Here is a 20,910-nt window from a genome sequence, read left to right on the forward strand (position 1 = left end):
TACAAAACGGCCCACGCCTGAAAAGGTACATGTACTACTTTGGGCCGTTCTGTTGCGCGTTTCCATTGGGATACAGCCAAGTAGCCTTCGGAAACGCGCGTTTGTCGCGCAACTTTTTTACCGCGAATCGCAGAAAAAAAAACGTGCGACGGTCGCGCGACATACGCGCATATGCAATACGCCTAGTTGTGAACGAGACCTAAATGTCTTCCCTTGTATATTCTGAATGGAATAGCGGGGGGTTTGAAGGAAAGGTGAGTATATACTGCTGTGGGGGGGAGCATTAAGGCAAACCTATTGATTTTGCCCTTAGCTGCAGTTGGTATTTTAGACCCATTTAAGCTTATGAAAGAAGACTGTGTTGCCAAACACACCCTTTATAAAACCTATTATATAGTATACTGTATATCCTGCTTATTTGCTAGAGCTGCTTCAAAGAAGAGCACAATTAAGCACTGTCTGAATCTAGACTGACCACTTGACATAATCCCCATACTGATTACGAATAAACAACAACCTTGTCTGTAAATAAAATACTTCTTTCAGGGGTCATGTGCCTCTAAAACATACATATCTGAAGAAAGTAAAGGGAAAATAGACCTATATGTAGTCACTGTTCCTGCTCGGCTGTATAACTGTGAAGGTCTGAATTGCTGCCGCTTGCTGTTCTCTCCTTTTTTACCTATAAGCTACGCTGTCAGTCATGATGATGCAACGGAAACATGGCAAGCACTCATTCTCAGTGATCTTCATCCTGGACAAGCACAGACTCAAAATAATTGTTGAAGTCTGCATTAAGAGATCAGCTTGTTTGCATAATAGATGTCCTCCTGCAGCAGGAATTTAAACAAAATTATTAATAGGTTATATTGTCAGATCTAAACATGACAGAGTACCGTATGTAAGATATAATTGTGCCCAGCCCAAAGAATACACTTTCTTTATTTGTTATGTATTTATTAAACAGCCATCAAATGTGTGTTTTAGAAGTCTGCATTATACATTTCTGACTACATGCAACAAAATGTATTACGGTTTCATATGTCAATTTTAATTTCCTATATAACGAGTGAAGGTAACCACAATAAGTATGACAAAATAGCATTTTGGAGCCCTTATTAATATAACTTTGCCATGTTTGCATGAACTACAATTGATAAAGTAGGAAGTACTAATACTCTGCAGAGCAGAAGTGGCTAAGGAGTGCTGCTCCACTAGGTCTGTCATGAGAAACATCTGAATTGGATTTAAAACATTATAGACCAGGGGTAGGTAACCTCGGCACTCCAGTTGTGGTGAAACTACAAATCCCAACATGCCTCTGCGAGTCATGCCTGGGGCAGTCCGAGTCTTGCATTGCCTCATGGGAGTTGTAGTTCTACAACAACTGGAGTGCCAGGGTTGCCTACCCTTGTTATAGACTAATGTTGGTCTATTATTAGTTATATTAATTAGTCAGAGTCATACTTATGCTGCTAAGTTTGTCCTGGGCAACACTTACATTTGGTCACAAAAGAGTTAAAGAGCAGCTAGTGCCTATCAGGCATATGTGTAGTGAAATGACATGGAGCAGACTGATCAAGCATTACGTGAATCCCAGCAGGTAGTGACACAGTTGCTTCATGCTGATTGCTGCCTTGTAGAGTAATGCTGGGCACACACCTTACAACCATGGTTGTAAGGCAGGGGTAGCCAAAGTCCGGCCCTCCAGTTGTGGTGAAACTACAAATCCCATGATGCATCTTTCTCCGGGAGTCTTGCAATGCCTAATGGGATTTGTAGTTCCACCACAGCTGGAGGGCCGGAGTTTGGCTACCCCTGTTGTAAGGTTTATAGAAAAACGTACGATCTGCCTATCTTGGACAGGCAGATCGTACTTGCGATGATCGCAAGCCACGCCCCCCTGAGGGGCGGGCTTCCGATGACCGCAATGCCGATTGGGTACGATCTGCCTGTCCAAGATAGGCAGATCGTACGTTTTTTTAAGTACCTTAAACCATGGCAAGACAAAAGTCTTGCCATGGTTGTAAGGTGTGTGCCCAGCATTAAGCATGTTCATACTGTATATTTCTCATCAGTGTTCCTTGTTTGCTTGCCATTAAAAGTATGTATTTTGCACACACACAGCTTCTTGTAGAAAGAGGTGACCTGGCATTTAACAAGATGTTTCCTTGTGAACGTATTGCCCAGATTATAGTGTAACTGAAACAAGGAATTCATTTGTGAACTTATTAAATTCAATGAATTCCTGCCAATTGCGTCTCCTTTGTTCTTTTACTTTTTGTAAGCTATAGATTTCTTTCAGGTCAGCATAAATAATCGAAGCAATAGGATCTTGCCATACTAAGCTTAGTGATTGCTGCAAATGCTTGTCAACAGACTCATCAATATTGCATTCCTTGAATGACAGCAGCTTAGAAGTCTGTATATTGACATTTCTGAGATATTGACTGCATAGAATGCCGTGATACCTCATAATCCATTTTACTACAAAACATTCACATCACACACACATACAAAGCACACACATATAAAGATGTGTGTGCATATTGGAGGGATCAGAACACTTTGAGAGACGGTGCCAGCTCCCACACAGATAGCCAAGGTAGGATCCTGTTTGGCCACAACTGTCTAAAGGATGGAAATATTTACTACCCATTTAGGACCATCTTATAACAGAAGACTGTTTAGATGAAACCAGCTTCATCTGCCACTAAGCACACAGTGAACATATGGTTGTTTGCATACGAAGCCTCCCTTTTAACTAGCATTTTGCAGCAGCCTGGAAGAAACACTGTGTGTAGAAAAGCTTGGCATATAATGGGCCTTGTGACTTATTGTCACCTGTTCAAAAGAAAAGTTAAAAAACGCCTCCAAATAAAACAAAGTTCATCCATACAGCTTGATGTCCTATGCTAATAAAATCTCTTGGATGTGATTTGTGAAGTGTTTGTACACACAGTTGTAAGGCATTCTGTACCTGGCTAATTCATTCATGTGAATAGGACTTGGTGGGTGGTGCTGTTCTGTGCATTTCTACTTCGTATATGGCGTACATTATCTACTTCCTATGTGGCATGCATTGTGTACTTCCTATGTGGCGTGTACCATCTGCTTCCTATATGACGTGCAGTATCTACTTCCTATGTGGCATGCATAGTCTGTATGCTATTTGGCGTGCATTATCTGCTTCCTATGTGGCGTGCAGTATCTACTTCCTATGTGGCATGCATTAGCTGCTTCCTATGTGGCATGCATTATCTGCTTCCTATGTGGCGTGCATTATCTGCTTCCTGTGTGGCCTGCAGTATCTACTTCCCATATGGTGTGCAGAAACTACTTCCTATGTGGTGCGCAGAATCTACTTCTTATGTGGCGGGCATCAACTCCTTCCTATGTGGTGCGCAGTATCTACTTCTTGTGTGGCATGCATCCTCTACTTCCTAATGTGGCGTGCATCATCTCCTTTCTATATGGTGTGCAGTATTTACTTCCTGTGTGGCATGAATCCTCTACTTCCTAATGTGGCGTGCAGTATCTACTTCCTATATGGCATGCATCAGCTACTTCCTATATGGCATGCATCAGCTACTTCCTATATGGCATGCATCAGCTACTTCCTATGTGGGGTGCATTGTCTATTTCCTATATAGCATGCATTAGGTACTTCCTACATGGCATGCATCGTCTACTAGTTATATGGGGTGCATTGTCTACTTCCTATATGGCTTATAGAGTAAATACATTAGAGATACAGTAGAGTCAAACTTTTCCGATTTTACATTGAAATGGAATTGACCACTGGAAGTACTGTGCTCAATATGCTGTTAGGAGACTTTTTCAGGTAAAAAAAAGTCACCTTTGCTGGGAGCTGGTAATAAAATGTGTGGATCAGTTCTAATTCAGTATCAGGGCTGGCAACCTAAAGGAAAATGGATGTGATACCTCCAGCATCTGACTATGTGCAACACCTGCAGTCTTCCTTTTACGCTTTCTTTTTTTTTTTTTTTTACTAGCCGTACTGTGATGACTTTAGATGACATATATGTTTGGAGACTCCCAATAAAACTGCAGCTGACTTACTTTTCTGATCTGTTTTAGGTCACTGGGGTTGTGACTGATGCAAACGGAAAAGCACATTATGTTCTATCAGGAACGTGGGATGAAAAGATGGAATGTGCAAAGATTGTGCAAAGCAGTCAAGGCAATGGTAGTGGAGAAGGCAAGCAGAAGACTGTGTACCAAACCCTTCCGCCAAAGCTACTGTGGAAGAAATACCCTCTCCCGTAAGTCTTTACAACATGGACAGCCAATGCAGATTCATTTCTATTTTCTTTCACCTGGTTTTTAAGAGACACAGGTAATAGGGACTGAACATATGAAAGTGAGTAATGCAGATTCATTTATGCATTGCAAAGTGTAGTAACCCATAGCAACAAATATGCTTTCTGGAATCAGATTGGAGATGGTTTCTGTTGGCTGATATCGATTTCTGCACTTGTCAGAATTATGATCTTCGTACTGCCTTACTAAATACACCAGCTAGGATCAGGGAATTCAGAGACATTTATTTGCAAAGTATAAGGGTTTTCACCACAAATATTTTGAGCAGATGTGCTTCTTTAATGGTCACATAGGCAGACATCCCAACTCTCCCGGACGCTCCTGGAGTCTCCCGCTATTGGATGGCGGCTCCCGGCCGCCCGGGAGAGAAACACTTACCCTGCGATCGTTTTTTTTTTTTCTTTTCTGACATTGGGACGCGCGGCCTGACCGTCAGTCAGAAAAGAAAAAAAAAGGCATACGATTGCATAGCTAGATTCCTATTGGCTATTGCACTTTGCAATAGCCAATAGCAAACTAGCTAATGCACCCGCCCACTGCTGCTGTCAATCAGCAGAGGGGGACCTGAATTTTTCTATCAGGTCCTCTTCTGGTGATTGAAAGCAGCAGAGGGCGGGTGCAATAGCTAGTTTGCTATTGGCTATTGCAAAGTGCAATAGCCAATAGGAATCTAGCTATGCATTCTTATGCCTTTTTTTAAATATTCTGACGACTGCAACTGTCAGAATACTAAAAACAAAATCAGAAAAAAAACCTGCAGATAGCAAAGAAGCTACTGCTTCCTGTGCTATCTGCCATCATTTCAGGGGGGTGCTCTCTCCCAGCCCCCCTAACCCCCCTCCGCGGATGGATGGGAGGTGCCCTGAAATGAGAAGGACACCTCCCTGAAATGGCTTCTTTCAGGTTGGGATCCCTGACATAGGTGAACTCTCATGTTAACCTGTCAGCATGAGGTCACCATTGGCAGCCCCTGTATTTCTCTCATGACAGATTTATTTCAAAGAAGACAATTTAAAAATACACTTGTGTCCAGACTATGCACGCTAACGTATTTACATTTTACAAGCAGTAAAATCATAAGCCCTCACTCACATCTGTAGGTGAAGGCATTGTGAACAAATGTACTTTTTGCAAATTTGCAACAGATGTACAGAAATGTTAGCTTTTTCTATGGAGAGAAGATCGTGGCAAGCTGCCATCCCTCTAATATAAACAACCAGTAGATGTTTCTAAGCAGTTAGGCCCTTTTCACACAGGCATCCCTCTGCTCTGAACCGAATGGACCCAGGTTAGGTCTATGGGCCCAAAAAATAGAGAAGGATGCAAACCTTCTCTGTTTTTTTTTTACGGAACGGACTCAGAAGTAGACAGATGTCCATTTTACATCCAGCTGCACATAGAGTTACATTGGGCTTCTAATCAGATCCACCTGAAAAACTAAATCTGATTGGGCTGTCCATGTGAAAGGGGTCTCAGAAGCAAACTGATACCTGACTTCAGAGTCTTTGTTGTGATTTTAGATGATCTTCAATTACTTCACATTACAAACCGCTATAGGTGTGTGACTACTTGATGTAAAGCTCTTTTACTGTTGGGTATGTAAATAGTTTAATGTCCATAGTCTGGCCACCGGTGCACTTTAACTGCTTCAGGGCCGTCGTATGTACAGTATATAAATGGCCTGAAGTGGTTATACCAAGATTACTGGCTGCTGCATTGATGGTGTTTAAGCTAACACAGTATATTGAAAAGTGAGATTTCAAAAGACTTCAGTTTCTTCATCTTAACATTTAAAATTCAGTTTATATTTGCTATGGGGGGGGGGGGGGGGAATACAAGATAAGAGGGCCAACGTATATTTAGCTGACAACTCAATATTCCTGTAGCTCCTTCCACAAGAAGCCTATACTATATGTTTAAGTTTTTGATTCCTAGACATAATCTTAATGTATTACATGTTCCATATATCAATAAATCATGTGCAGATGAACACAAATATGCATGTGATGTTGCAGCTAAAGGAAATTTTGATTGACTGTAATGGCTTTTAATGACAAGATGCACTGTTATAAAGTATCTTGAGTGCAAACAGCTAGCAAATCGAGCTTGATTGCATTACTAGGGCTGTTACTGATTAAAATTTCCGTGTTCGATTAATCGAAAACATTTTTAATCGATTAACTTCGATTAATTATAACGCACATACAGATCCAAATACATTGGCCTATACACATACAGCACAGCATTGAAGTAATAAAATGAACTAGGATCACACTATTCCAGCACGTTATTAATCTCATGTGGCCCACTCAATATGGCCGCTGCTTGAGTGGGGCAACTCAGAATAATAACGTGCTGGAATAGTGTGATCCTAGTTAATTTTATTACTTCATTGCTGTGCTGTATGTGTATTGGCCAATGCCTTGGCTGGCGCTCGTGCAGAAAGTTTCTTCGGCAAACTCACCGGCCCAAGTGGCTCCATCGGCTAACGAAGGGGGGGAAGTCAGGTGACGTCACGGACATCGACGTCACCGAACTCCTCCCCCCTTCCCTTCGTTAGCCGTCACGGACATCGACGCCACCGGACTCCTCCCCCCTTCCCTTCGTTAACCGATGGAGCCACTTAGGGAAGGGGGGAGGAGTCCGGTGACGTCGATGTCAGTGACGTCACCGGATCTCCGATGGGACTCCCGGAAGCCGGCGGAGAGGTGAGTGTTTTCATTAGCGATCAAAATAATTTTAATCGATCAAAAAGTTTAACGATTAATCGAGAAATTAATCGTTAATTTCCGCAGCCCTATGCATTACTATTTATAATTTTAGGGAATGATATCGGGGCAAAGTATGTGCAGTATCCTGAAGCCAAATCTCATTGGTTTAAATACACTAAATTGATAAAACTGTTTGCTGCCTATTTGTGCAGAGGGAAATGTGTTGGCTGCCACTGCTGGTTTATTTCTAAAAACACTAGTTGCCTGTCTGTCTCTGAGTCAAGTGACCCAGAAAAGCATGAAACACATGGAGACAGAAAACCTGGTCTGCATACTTGTTATCTTATATTTGAATGGAGACCCAACTGAGAAGGGGGATACCCGTGCACCTCTAGTCCCACACCTCTGGAGGTGGTGACAGGGGATGTAAGGACGGGGAGAGGCACAGGCGCTGTTACTAGTGGCTGGCTGGGTTTCACAGAGGCCCTTGAGGTTGTTGGACCAGCTGGTGAGTTTGCAGGACAAAGATGACACCTGAATCTCTTGGAACCAGATCAAACAACAGGTGTGGAGTTGGAGAAGCACTGGCTGGATGAGGTGGCTCAGAGTAATGATGGAGGAGATGCGCCAAGTGGCCGACCAGGAGCAAAGTCAGGTTCAAAGCCAGGGTTATATACGGGAGATCAGAGAGTTGAGGTACCAAGTCAGAAGGAGGAGGAGGCAATGGTCACAAGCTGGGTTCAAACACAGGAGATCTGGAATGCAGGAACAGAACACAGGGACAGGCTGACGACCACTAAGCAACTTGATCATGGCCTTTGCCTGTTTTATTAGGCAAAGCAAGCACGCTAATGAGCATGCTCCCGTGAGTTAACAAGCGTGCGTCCCTATGCAGTCGTCTATGTGCCGAAATGCATTTGCCTGAAACTTTTAGCATAGGAGTGCATACACGTGTGTGCGTGCATCTTTGAGCAGGGACCAGTTTGCAGGTAAGTCTCTTACTCTTGACCTAGGTTAGTGGCTTCAAATATTAGTCTTTTGATCAGCGTGAAAGGAAGACATTTTGAGGAGGAAAGATCAGCAATGGCAGTCTGTATATTTTTCTGAACACAGGCTTTCCTTAAATAAAGGTCATCAGTTTATAGTGCTAATATATGGATTTTTACTAATCTTGTTTTTTGTGTTTGAAGTGACTCTGAAATAGAAATGTTTTGCATTGATTTACTGTACTTTGTAATAAAAGCACGGACAAAAAGGAACAAGCGCACTACCAAAGGTACAAATTAGGCTTCCAACCGGGCTGTGAAAACAGTGTGCGGCTCTTAGAAACAGGGAGAGGAACCCTGTGTTAGCAAAGAACAGACAGTATGTGTGCAGAGCGCTACTACTGTTTGAGTGCAATTAAACAATCATAAAATGTAACAATCCTGTTTCACACTTATGATGAACAGGATACAAAGTGACTCCCTTTTAGATGTCTGTCTGTCATAGTGTTTCTCTCGGACCATCTCCAAGGCTCCCCAGGACATCTAAAAGTGAGTCACTTTTGTATCCTGTTCATCCTAAGTGTGAAACAGGATTGTTACATTTTATGATTGTTTAATTGCACTCAAACAGTAGTAGCGCTCTTAACACACATACTGTCTGTTCTGCACTTTGTAATAAGCCAGCATCCCTCTAATGCTGCATGCACACAGATTTTATTAACCTTTGCTGCCAGAATATTTTTCATGAAATAGCTATAATGACAGTTACTTAAAACAAGGGCATCAGTAAGGTCTAACAAAGGACAAAAACAGGCTAAAAAATGAGCTGCACTAGGAACTGACCTTTAAACCTGACTTTTACTCTGGAGTGGACCTAATATATGAGGATTTCTGGTATCTGTATCTTTGTAGCATGGATAAAAGATGCCTTAAGCTAAAATGGAAGTTACAGTGACTCTGTTGCAAAAAAAAAAAAGTAATAATACTTACTAGTCCTGCAGCTAGTGAATCCAGTTTCTGCTCTCTTGCAGAACTACACCTGCCCCTAAAATATTCAGCATCAAGCACTTCAAGGTGTGTCTCATACCTGTGTCTCCCCACTTCAGGCTGTGGGCAGCCTTTATGGCAGGGATGTAACATCTTGCAGATTCACTATCAGATGGGACCAGGCTATTATTGTACTTTTAAAGCCCATCTTGGAGATAAAAATAACTTGTCGCTGGCAGTAAACAATCTAAATGCCCATTTTACTCAACAAAAGTCCGGTCACGTGAGCATCCATTGCCGAGTCTTCTCTCTCCCTTTGTTTATATCTGGCAGGGCCCTACTTTGGATGTCCATGTTACTGCGTGACATGGACACATCCTATTGGCTGTCTAGCAGTGGGCCCTCCCATGATCCAGAAGAAGAGTGATGTCTTTGCAAGGGAACAGTAGGGGACTGACTGGCAAGGGATCATTGCAGCGCTGAATTAGCATTCCCCTGTACCTGGAAATGGCACCAGCGAGGGACTTTGACTGGAGAATTAGGTGAGTATAACTTGCTTCACATGATAAAGAAATAAAAACCCTGCAGGGGTTAGAGGTAAATGGGAGGGCTTTCTTTTTAGGTTTATTAAAAGCTGAAATTTTACCCAGTTTTATTCAATTGTAGCAAGTAGTGGGCCGAATGACAGATATACCGTATATACTCGAGTATAAGCCGTCCCGAATATAAGCCGAGGTACCTAATTTTACCACAAAAAACTGGGAAAAAGATTTTGTGTGAGGGGCCCTGATTTAAACCAGTTCCATATCTGTGGGTCTTGGTTAAAATCTCAAGTACAGAATGGTGCTCTGAAATGTCACAAAAAATGTTATGTTTTATGGAATGGGTGTAAAACTGTGATAAATTGGGTGATACTTAAACGGATGTGACATGACCGAAAATCATTCTGGGCAGACAGTGGTTGAGGAGACATATTTAGGAGTGAACAACCACCGAGAGCAGTGGGCAGTGGAATCACTGTGATGTCTATGTTACAGTAACTCTGCTACACACATAAGATGACTGGAACGATGAACAATTTCCATATATAGAGAGATTTCTTTCAAAAATAAATAATTTGCATTTTTGATTGTCATTATTTTTAATACGGCTCTCATTCCTTTAGTAAATTGTTTTCTGGATCACATTGGAATGTTGGTCTATTTAGGGGCAGCATTTCAACTGCTTATTTGAACTATCATGCCTGCTACTTGCATTCTACATGTGATGATTGATTAAACAAAGGCTTAAAGCTGCACTCCGGGCAGATAAAAAAAAAAATAGCATTCCTTAAAAAAAGAAAAAAATTAAATTTATTTTTAGAAGCAACTAGTGTAAGTTCCTGAATTTGACCTGGTTTCAGCCTCTTGCAATCCTCTATGGAGCAGATCTCTCACTGGGTGACAAATATACAGCAAAAGGAGCGAGTCCATTGTATACCAGTGCTCATGTGCACATAAAAGATAATCTCATCATTCTGCTGCTTCTCTTTCGCTGTCCATTTCACAGGCTGTGGCCAGAGACAAGTCCTTATTGTATTACTTACAGACACTTTCCCTTTGCCCATTAAAGGCAAATAGACAATGTCTCCTGATAGCCCCTGCTCTTTGGAAAAAAATATTTGTATGCTCCTTGCTGCCTCCTCTTGTAGGAGTCCACTCTGGGTGAGCTCCTGTTTAAGTGTTTACCCGGATGGATGACATCACTGCCTATCCCCATTTGATATTATTCAGGCCTGGTAACTGACTACTCAAGCCAGAACACTACCACATGGGAAAGGTCACATGCACTACCTGGAGTGAGGGTACTCTTGAAACATGGATGGGTGAGTATAACTTGCTTTGGAGGGGAAAGACTTCTATTTGCAGTATACTGTTACCCACAGTAGGGAACAGTCAGATCTCCAGGTTGTTCGGGCTGTTTGGTAGGACTATTGAAATCTCAGAATTTAATGGATGAAAATACTTTTAATGCTGTAGCAGGTAAAACAGCTCCCATATACAGTATGTATTGCATCTGTGTATTTAGTGGTCTGCTTGGAGTTTAGTTATATATATTATAGATGTGGCCTTCTGTCTGCCTTTACCAACCCTTGGGGCACTATTTTTCCTGCTCACACCAACAACGTGACAGTATTCATTTCACTGACACAAACAATGGGGCATTATCCCCCCCCCCCCCCCCCCCCGACCACAGGGTCTAGGTTATTTTTTTACTCCCACTGACCTTGGGACCTGGGGCATTGTTTACTCTCACTGGCCACAGTCTGGACCCTAAAGTCTTAAGGGCAGTGAACTGGCCCTTTGCTTATACAGTAATGTTTTAGGACCCCTGGTGTAAAGGAAACATGTGACCAGGATATTAAGATAAGCTTGATTTATATTTTCTGTTTTATTTTGAAAATGATGTATTGAAACTAGAATCAAGAAAGCTAAAGGTAGAGTAGAGCAGAGTTAAAGGAGAACTATGGGGTCAGGGATTTTCCCCATAGTTCTCCTTTGGGTAACGGGAGGACACAAACTAGCGTCCTCCCGTTACCAGGGGAATCCAGCCCCTCCCCTGTCACGGCAGAGACAGGATCGAGAGGTGATCTCAGTCTCATTGTCACAGGTCGGCTAGAACTATGAGGTGAGTGAAAAGCACTCACCTCATAGTTCTCCTTTAATTCCCTCATTACACTTTCCAAGTAAATGAAAAAAGCCCTTTGCTTGCCTTTTTATAAAGCCCAGGGTGCTCTATTCTCGACACCAACAACAGGGCACTATTCCTTCCACTGACACCATTGGGCCAATATTCCTTCAACTGACACTAATGAGGGGGCATAATTTCCCTCACTGATATTAGTGATAGGGGCATTATTCCTCCTCCAACTACCACAGAAGCTAGGTATTCTGTTTACTCCTACTGTCACCAGGGAATTTTCTGTTCCAGCTGGCAACAGTCTGGCACCCCTAAAGTCTGAAGGACAGTGAACTGGTCCTTTGTTAAAGTGTGGGGCCCCCAGCTCTGGGATATGCCTGGCAGATATGGATGTGCCTTAATAACCTCAACCTAACCACTGAACTATCACTTTCTGAAACAATTCATCCCCACACAGCTACCTCCTCATGTATCACTTCTCCCTCCCTTTTAGATTTTAAGCGCTCACAGGCAGGGCCCTCCTTACCATCTTGTCTTGAATTGTATTGTTATTGTAATGTCTTCCTTATATTGTAAAGCGTTGCGCAAACTGTTGGCGCTATATAAATCCTGTATAATAATAATAAAATCCAGATTTCTTCTTTCTGATGTCTTTCAGTGAGAATGCGGAGAATATGTACTTTTTCTCTGAACTTGCACTTACTCTTAATGAGCCTGATGACAGCACTGCCCCCACCGATAGCCGACACAGGCCAGACCAAAGGCTAATGGAGAATGGCAAGTGGGATGAGGCAAATGTGGAAAAGCAGCGTCTGGAGGAGAAGCAGAGGGCCGTGCGAAGAAGGCGAGAGGCAGAAGCTGTAGAGGCTCTAGAAGATGGTAAAGCACCTGCTGTTATTTTATTTATAACATGAAGGGTCAGTCTTTAGAAGCATATACTTTTCTCCAGAGGCATGTTATTCAGACACGCACATAAGGGTTCTATCACAGAATATCAATTCTGTGGCTTACATGTTGGTGCCATTTTTGTGCTTCTTGGGGGTTTAATTTGAGCCTTATCCATTGCTCAGTGAAGACAGCTCATGTAGTACTGCACCTCAATGTCTGTAGAGGAAAAAAACAATATAGCTAAACATGCAAGGAGAACATTAAATAGAAGACAGTAGGACAAGTACAATATTATTCATATTGTCAGACTGTAATTTTTATTTTGTTGTAAATTTAGACAAAATTCAATATTGCAGAGCACTTAACCTTATTGTGAAGCCCCCTAACGTTCCACAAAATCAATTTGAGGGTAGCCATGGGAACCATGAGAGGAGCAATGTTAGGCAGGAGGACAATAAAAGGAACAGCAAGACAACTACACCTTCCAAGTTAGGCAATATTAATCCAATGTGCACAAAATATGCATAACGGAGGAGACACAACACTTGGTAAACCTTCCTAACCCTCCTGACTCTATACAATCCCCAACCAGTGTGAGCATAGCATTCCGAAAAGGAGCAAAATGTAAATCATGAAAGGAATAACATATCCATCGAGAACCAGAGACTGTAGCATCCACCACTGCAGCCTCCCTGAGGTAGAGGGGAAAAAAAAAAAAACTCCCTTTATACTACAGTAGTTGAACTAATTTCTCTGGATGCAGTCAGCAGTAAGGTGGTGTGCAGCAGGATCAAGCGTTATACAAGCATGGTGTGAGGGGCATCTGCTCCAGCAGGTTGATGAGATACCCTGAGGTAAGGAAAAATGAAGTAATCCCAGGCACATTAGTTCACCGAATAAGAGAAGTCATGGAGCATATAGAGGAAGAAAGGAGAGAAACTCTGTAGATGACAGGTGCAATAGCCTGCAATGTAAACTTGACCACGAAGTCCAACATAGAAGACTTGCAGAGCAGGCAAGAGGGAGACATGATCAAAGAAGAAATAACATAGAAAGGGGAGCTGACACTCCCATAATTTGCCACGCTTTTCCAGCCACTGGAAAACTTCCTTCAGGTGATTGAAAAAGGTGGTGTGAGCCCCATCAATAACACGCAGGTGGGCAGAGTAAAGCATAGCATGTTTAAAACCCAGTTTTCAAAGCCATCTCTTAGCTGAGGTAAACTTTGAACTTTACTTTTGAATCTCCGTTGAGAAGTACGGATACACAGAGATGTTGATGTTCTGGAAAGCGATGTTAGCATTTTCCCTAGTAGGCCACAAAATGGCATCCCCTGTCCTTGTAAGTAGGAGGCTGTGCAATAAGGGTTCTAGGAGAGGCTCCCGGAGGAGGGGGTCAAAGAGGCAAGAAATGAGCTCGCTCTACCACAAATGAGGAGGAGAATTTGTCTCAGTCATAAGTAGATATCAGCAGCTTTTCCAGAAATGTAGTGGGGTCAAAGCCCTCAGCTCTCTCTGGAAGGCCAACAAACTGTAGATTACAACGGTGTAAGCAGTTCTCCATGTTTTCCTGTCTTTGCAGCAGGGGCTGTAGTTGAGACTGGAGTTGTCTGGAGTCCTGTTGTAATGGCGGCACCTGATCTTCCAAAGAACTCATCCTCTCCCCTGCCTCAGACACCTGTTCTGAAGGTCTTGTCTGATGAGTAAAGTATCCAACTTAACTTCCTCAATCTTAGTAGTGAGACAAAGGGATATGGCCTGGAGTACCTTAGTAGTGTCAGCCACCAGGTGTTCCAATGTAGGATCTGGCTATTCTTCCTCCGAGGCCACAACAGAGCCGACTTCCGTGTGTCAGAATTTGTTGAGCTTGTTAATTATCTCAGAGTTTCGTTTACTCAGCAACATGGCAGCGGGAGAGATCTCCAGATTATAGGGAACTCCAACTCCAACATTCAGAATATAGGTTGGAGATAGCTCAGGATATAGGATATGGTTACAGGATATGGTACAGCCTCTTCGCAGAGCACTCACAAGCGCGTTTCACCGCATGCTACGCCAGGCCACGCCCCTTTTGTAAATTTAGCAAAGCAATTTATCTTTGATAGCCATAGGATGTGGTCCAAATGTGCTCCAGTTTATGTTCATGTCAGCAGAATTTCAGTATACAGTGTTTGTGCTCTCTCCTCCAGCAGACTATGATTGTAGCTGCTCATACACAAACGTATATTGTATGATTTGAAGAACTGGCATCTTCCTGTTTTACATTTAACCTCCATAATGTAATGTATTCTGGTCAAAACAATTTTATTACATGGACCTTCAGGACTTTTTCAGATCATACATGTTTTATTTACAATCTAACATCCAGTATTTGGTTACTTTTTTTTGGGGGGGTGGGGGGTTAATTTTTTTTACATTTTTACCACAAATGTGGTTGATTAAACAAAAATATGTGTTATGAGACATAATGAAATCATAGTTTGATTGGGTTAACAATCTGACCTGACTACCATTCCTTGAATCAAATATCGATCAGACTTTTATATCTCAAATGTGTTTAATGTATTGCCAAATTATAGAGACATTATTATTATTTACAATACAGCGCAACTGATGCGCCTTACCAAAACCGTGCATCCACCCTATGGCAATGAAACAACTTTTAATAAAGTTCTATCAAATGTATTTTTTCAGAATAATTTTGATAGAACTATATTTAAAGTTAGGCTTTACAGGCACATATACTAATGTCCTCCTGTGACCCAAAACTAAGCAAATAGCTGGCTGTTGCCTACTATATGCTGACAGCTCAAAGCTGTGCAAAGTCAGGAAGCAGAGCCAGCTATCAATCATGCAGCGGGATAGATCCCGACAATATTGTCAGGATCCACCCCACTGCATGATTGACAGCTGTGCCTGCCCCCTCCCCGTCCATTCCTCCAGTCAGCGCTGGTGAAACTGAGAGGAGAGGGGGGAATCCTAGGGGAATGGAGAGGGGAGGAGGGAACCACCGCTCTCTGCAGGGAGAAGATCAGGAACTGAGTGATCAGCTGTATGTTTTTGCTCACTTTGTGATCAATAGAGTTGACGTGTGACAGCTTCAGTGTCACACGTCGGCTCTAACTATGGGGATGAGTTTATTTCACTCTGCTCATAATTCTGCTTTAAGGAGAACCACTTACCCTATCAGCAATGGTCCTCAGATGGGATGGAAATTGCCCTTTTCACTCGTTTGCCAGACAATCTGTCATGAAGGTGTTGAAATAAAACATCATGTTCAAAATTTAGGACTTTGTGATATTTCTGATTTTTATGTAAAATGGACCCAGCATAGCAGATATATATTTTTATGTTAAGTGCACCCACACTAAGTAAAGTAAGTGTAGTGTTCACAGGTATATATCCCCCCACAGCATAATGCTTTCTTATGCTGTTGTCTGCAAAAGAATGGAGTCTTTGTTTAGGAATTATCCAGAGTCAGCATCTACTTACTGGACTGGGGTGCTGGCATAGACATGACAGTTATGTAAATTCTGATACAAGTGCCATTCATGGCATTAATGTCAGATACAGATCAGCCCCCTGCTGCAGCCTCTCACCTTTTGAATAGCAACAAAGTTACAGAGCTGCCATCTGATCACAGAGGGACGGGAGACTGAGGAAATGTTTGCGCCTCGCAGCAGCAGACTGATGACATTACCTCAGCCTAGGGAAAAGTCACTTGGGCAGAGCTCAAGAACTTCTTTCTAATGATAAAAGGCACAGCACTTTTGAAAAGTTATAGTTTCTGTACAATGTTACATATCAAGAATGCATTAATGAAGGCTTGTAAAGTTAGAGTTAGAGGAAGGCTTGAGAGGTGAACTTTAAATCTGATATAAATCGGTAGGAAAGTACAATCTAGTCCTTCAGTTTAGCTGCCATTAAAACAATGCCAAGCCCAGTTAAAGAATGGCTGTTGAAGGTACAGTAGAATGATATGTTTTATAAATGTTGTCGTATGACTATAATGTATTACATGCAGTATTGTCACAGCTCTTACTAACTGATCTTCATTTAATGCAGGTAATGACTATGAAGGATATCAGCCGCTGTGGTTTGAACGCAAGGTCGACTCTAACACTGGGGATCTAATGTGTGTTTACAAAGGAGGATATTGGGAGTGCAAAGATAAACAAGACTGGTCTAACTGTCCTGATATTTTCTGACTAGGGTTAAAAGAAAGTTACAAATCTCACCACCTCAAGCTGGGCACGCAGAGTGCCTCACAGACCAGGCCATGGCAGCGCTCAAAGGCCGACTTCTTCCAATGACAAAGCGTTGAGGTGAAAACCAAAACACATGCCAAAACACAAAGCATCTGAGCGGGAGGGTACAAAATGGTGGTAGGGCAATCAGGAATCTGAGACATATTTTCTAACAATAAAGAATTTTGTTTTATTACATCAGAATTTCTTTTTATAGCAACTAATAATGGTTGGGAGACGAGATTATTTATTTTATTGCTGTTTAATTTAACATTTGCTATATACACATACATACATGTATATACCTATATATAGTTCTAAGCTTTTCAGTAGAGTTCCCTGAAGTCACTACTTCAAGTACAGATTTTCTAGATTTCGAGGAGAATTTGAAATGAAGGTACTTTTAGGAATTTAATTTATTTATGTACATTATATTCATATGTATATTCTTGTTAACAGTTAATGAATTGTGTTCTATTTATGGGCAGCAGCGAATATCAAATTCCTTTTATGTGGGTGGCCATTTGTACAGTTTCTAGAAACTTTGTACAAGAAAAACAATGGCTCGCTGAATTCAGAAATACATGGAAAAAGATCACTGTGTAATAACATCACTTTGTTTTTGAATTGACTAGTGCACTTTTATTAATTATTTTCCAAAGATTTATGTCCATTTTTTATTAGCCAGTCCTCTGTGAAACTGTATGTAGCGCAGTAGGTGGCCATATCATGGGACAGCAGTGCTCTGTAAACCTGGGCCATTAATAAGTTGGTGTTGAAGGGATCTGTCAGGACAGCTGAGGTTCCCACTCTGCACTGGATGCTGCTGTTACCCACCCTTGGAAGTCATTTTAGTTCTGGGGCAGAGCACACTGGTTCAGCATCACACAGAGTACCATACCTGCCCTGTACCTAGGAGTACTTCTGTTTGCATTCTGCATTAGCGGGTAATAGCCATCCACATTGTTCCCCTTAAAAAAGCAATTCATTAAACGGCATGCTTTCTGTAAGGGAATTATTGCAATCCATAATGTATTTTGTCTCATGAAAAGATGCGGAAATTATATTGTTTAGCAAGTTCAGCTCTAGTTCCATATCTTGCTCCATCCCTCAGACACATTTAGCCTGCATCAGTTACCATGAAGACCCCAGAACAAGTGTGAGACAGTCAGTTTGAAAGACCGAAATGGGCAGAAGGCACTGCAGATATAGAGAGAAAGCTACTGTGCAATGTACATGTACTGTGTGTAAATATATATTACTGTAGCATCTTCCAATCTCAGCAGCAATTCTCTTCCAGGGAATGTGGGGCTGCTGCTGGCAAGCCTGGGGTGAGGAGCACATGGTAACTGGGTAACTATGCTCGCCCATGGTCTATTGGAAGCAAGATATAGCATACAGTGTAAGGTTTCATATTCATTTCCATTATATACAATAAAATATAACTCTGCTTGAACAAATATTATATCAATTTTATAGCTATACTATTTACACATTAAACTTGTAATTTTAAAGGCAGAATCCCCTCCATAAACATATCCCCAACAATGCATTTCTTTTGTCTGCTCCCATAACAATTTATCATGAGGTTGGAAAGTAGAATGGGGTAAGGGCCTGCAGTTTAGTGTTGGGTATAACTGTTGTTACTGTCCTAAATGGCATTACCAGTTTAAGGGTGAAAAGCTTGTTATGAACCTTAATTGCAATGATGGCATGTTATTTCATATACTGTATGTAATGTGTTTCAGGATGTTAAGCTAGAACTTGTTGGTTACTAGTATGGCACCCCAAAAAATTGAGCAGTACACACAATAATGTAGTGAGGCAGCTTTAAGGAGGACCTAAATCCTTTAAAAGAGGTGCTCCCAAGTCCCCACCCCTTCATTACTTTATGTAGCCTGGACATTAGTTATGTTGCCCTATCCCTATACCTTGCTCCATTTACTATAAACCCACTGATGCCTCACAATGGCATGACACATTAAATTACTGGTATTTTCAAAGTGTTAGTGACCGCTTAAGGTCGCATTAACCATTTACAATTTTTTATTGAATTCTGGGGACAGGCATAGTGCATTTCCTGCTTTCTAAGGCCCCTTTCATGCTGCCCGATCAGGAGGGGTTCCGTGCATGGATTCCCTCCTGATTGGAATGGTACGGATTTGATGTCACTGCTGTGACATTAGTGTTTCTCCAGTTTGTTTCCTCCATCTTGCAATAGAGGAAAAATTAAAATGACCGGACCCCATGTCGGTCTATGGGGAATCAGAGGTAAACAGACTTGTGTCCGTTTACATCAGATTACCCCTGATCCGGCATGATCAGGCGGTGAAACGGAAGATGCCATTAAACTTGCATTGGGCCGCCCATCTGAAAGGGGCCTAAGGGTTCCGATCTATTTCTAAAGAAACATCTAGATTTTTATTGTCCCACATCTGCACAGAATGCTTTTCTCAGCAGTTTAAATAGCTTCAATACTGTTTTTTTAAACTTTTCCAAAATATTTTTGGTATCAAAAATGTATGCAATAATTTAGTACCCATACATGCCAGGTTTGTTGAAGAGTACACTATAATGTCTATTGTACTTGCTATAAGCATCCTTCAGTCTTTGGCGAAAGGTTGATGAGAAAAAGCATCACTATGACATAACAAATTATTCAATACATCACTGCAAGGAGAGATGTACAAACTGGAGCCAATCAGATACAAATTTACTGAGGTCTGTTGTAAACTAATTCTGATTGGTTGCTGTGAGGTATTATGCTTTGCATACTGATCTTTAATTGGTTGCTGTGAGTTACTGATTTTTACCATATTGAATAAGCCAGCCAGTATTCACAGCAGAGAATGGGCTACTATTTTCCCCTTACGGTTTAGTAATGGTCAAGTGGTTTTAGCAGCACCTTGTAGAAACAAACTGTGTGCATTGTTAGACATGAGTTTTTAAAATCTACATTTATATATCTAAATAAGAAAATATGCCTTTTTATACAGCACTGGTTATGATTTGATTTTAATGGAATTACTTTTAATTATATCATGTTGGAAAAGCATAGGACTAAAAGCTACCTAGTGTAGTGTAATAAACCTAAGTAGTTTTAGATAAGTAACTAGAAATATCCTTCCTTATATTATTGCAGCTGTATTTTTATATATCAATATATATATCTATCTATATTACAATTTAAAGGACAACTAAACCTGTACATATATGTTGAAATCAGCCAGGGGCTACCCACTGTATATACAACTTGTGCCACATTCTACAGTTGTGTTAAGTGCCTGGGGCTCCTGCAACCTAGCACAGTTTCACACATTGCAGGGCATCCCAGCACTTAATGAAGAAGCAGGATTAACTACTGGATGACAAATGGTATACAATGCCACTGTTCCAATCCAAAGGAAGTGCCTGCTTGATATGGTGTCTCCTACTGCAATGTCTGTTATCTTTAACATCTAAGGCTCCCATCCACTGCTGGGGGCTGCCATTGCCTGATCCTTGGAGATCGGGTTCTAGTTTTAGGGCAGAGCACAGGTTTGAAGCATCATGATCAATGATATTCCTGCCCCACAACTAATAATGATTAGAGAATTCAGGCAACGACAGCTTCTGGCACTGGAGAGAATGCATTGGCTGAACAGGTAACATGATCCCTTTAAAAGAGGTTTCCACTTCCATAATAAAAAGTGAAAAGCTCCATTGGCTGGGGATTAAGATCCATGGCAGTACTATGTGCCCTTTGGTTTTCTACATACTGCTCTCGGAGAACTGTTCTGACTGCCCAGAAAGATTCCCACTTGCCTTATTTTTATGGCGAGCCAGAAACACTGAGCCGTTTTAAGATACACCCCAAGGAAATGACAGTAGCTGAGTGTTACAGCACTGCACTTGTGAATTGGTCCATCTTATTGTGGGATAATGACGGTTTTCCAGTGAATATTGTTCCAGTTTTTGCAGAAGCAGAAAATGTCTTTGGAAAGAGAAAGGCTTGTGGATGTTTATTAATATGTGAGAAACACTATGAACTTCCTTACCCTATTAATAAACTCATTTCACTCATCAGCTC

The 20,910-nt window shown here is 41.6% G+C and overlaps 1 protein-coding gene across 1 annotated transcript in view; it reads left to right on the plus strand.

Moving 5' to 3' along the window:
- LOC108798451 (oxysterol-binding protein 2-like) overlaps positions 1-17,150 on the plus strand; it is a 199,984-nt gene extending 182,834 nt beyond the window's left edge. Inside the window, exons 12-15 of the mRNA XM_018570208.1 lie at positions 4,102-4,286; positions 12,366-12,586; positions 12,783-12,809; positions 16,660-17,150. Of these exons, the coding sequence (XP_018425710.1) occupies positions 4,102-4,286; positions 12,366-12,586; positions 12,783-12,809; positions 16,660-16,802 (576 nt within the window). The 3' untranslated portion in view covers positions 16,803-17,150. The remainder of the gene's footprint in view (positions 1-4,101; positions 4,287-12,365; positions 12,587-12,782; positions 12,810-16,659) is intronic.
- The last annotated feature ends 3,760 nt before the right edge of the window (positions 17,151-20,910 follow it).

The sequence above is a fragment of the Nanorana parkeri genome, unplaced genomic scaffold (assembly GCF_000935625.1).
Source record: "Nanorana parkeri isolate BGI_ZX_2015 unplaced genomic scaffold, ASM93562v1 scaffold1477, whole genome shotgun sequence".
NCBI classification, from domain to species: Eukaryota; Metazoa; Chordata; class Amphibia; order Anura; family Dicroglossidae; genus Nanorana; species Nanorana parkeri.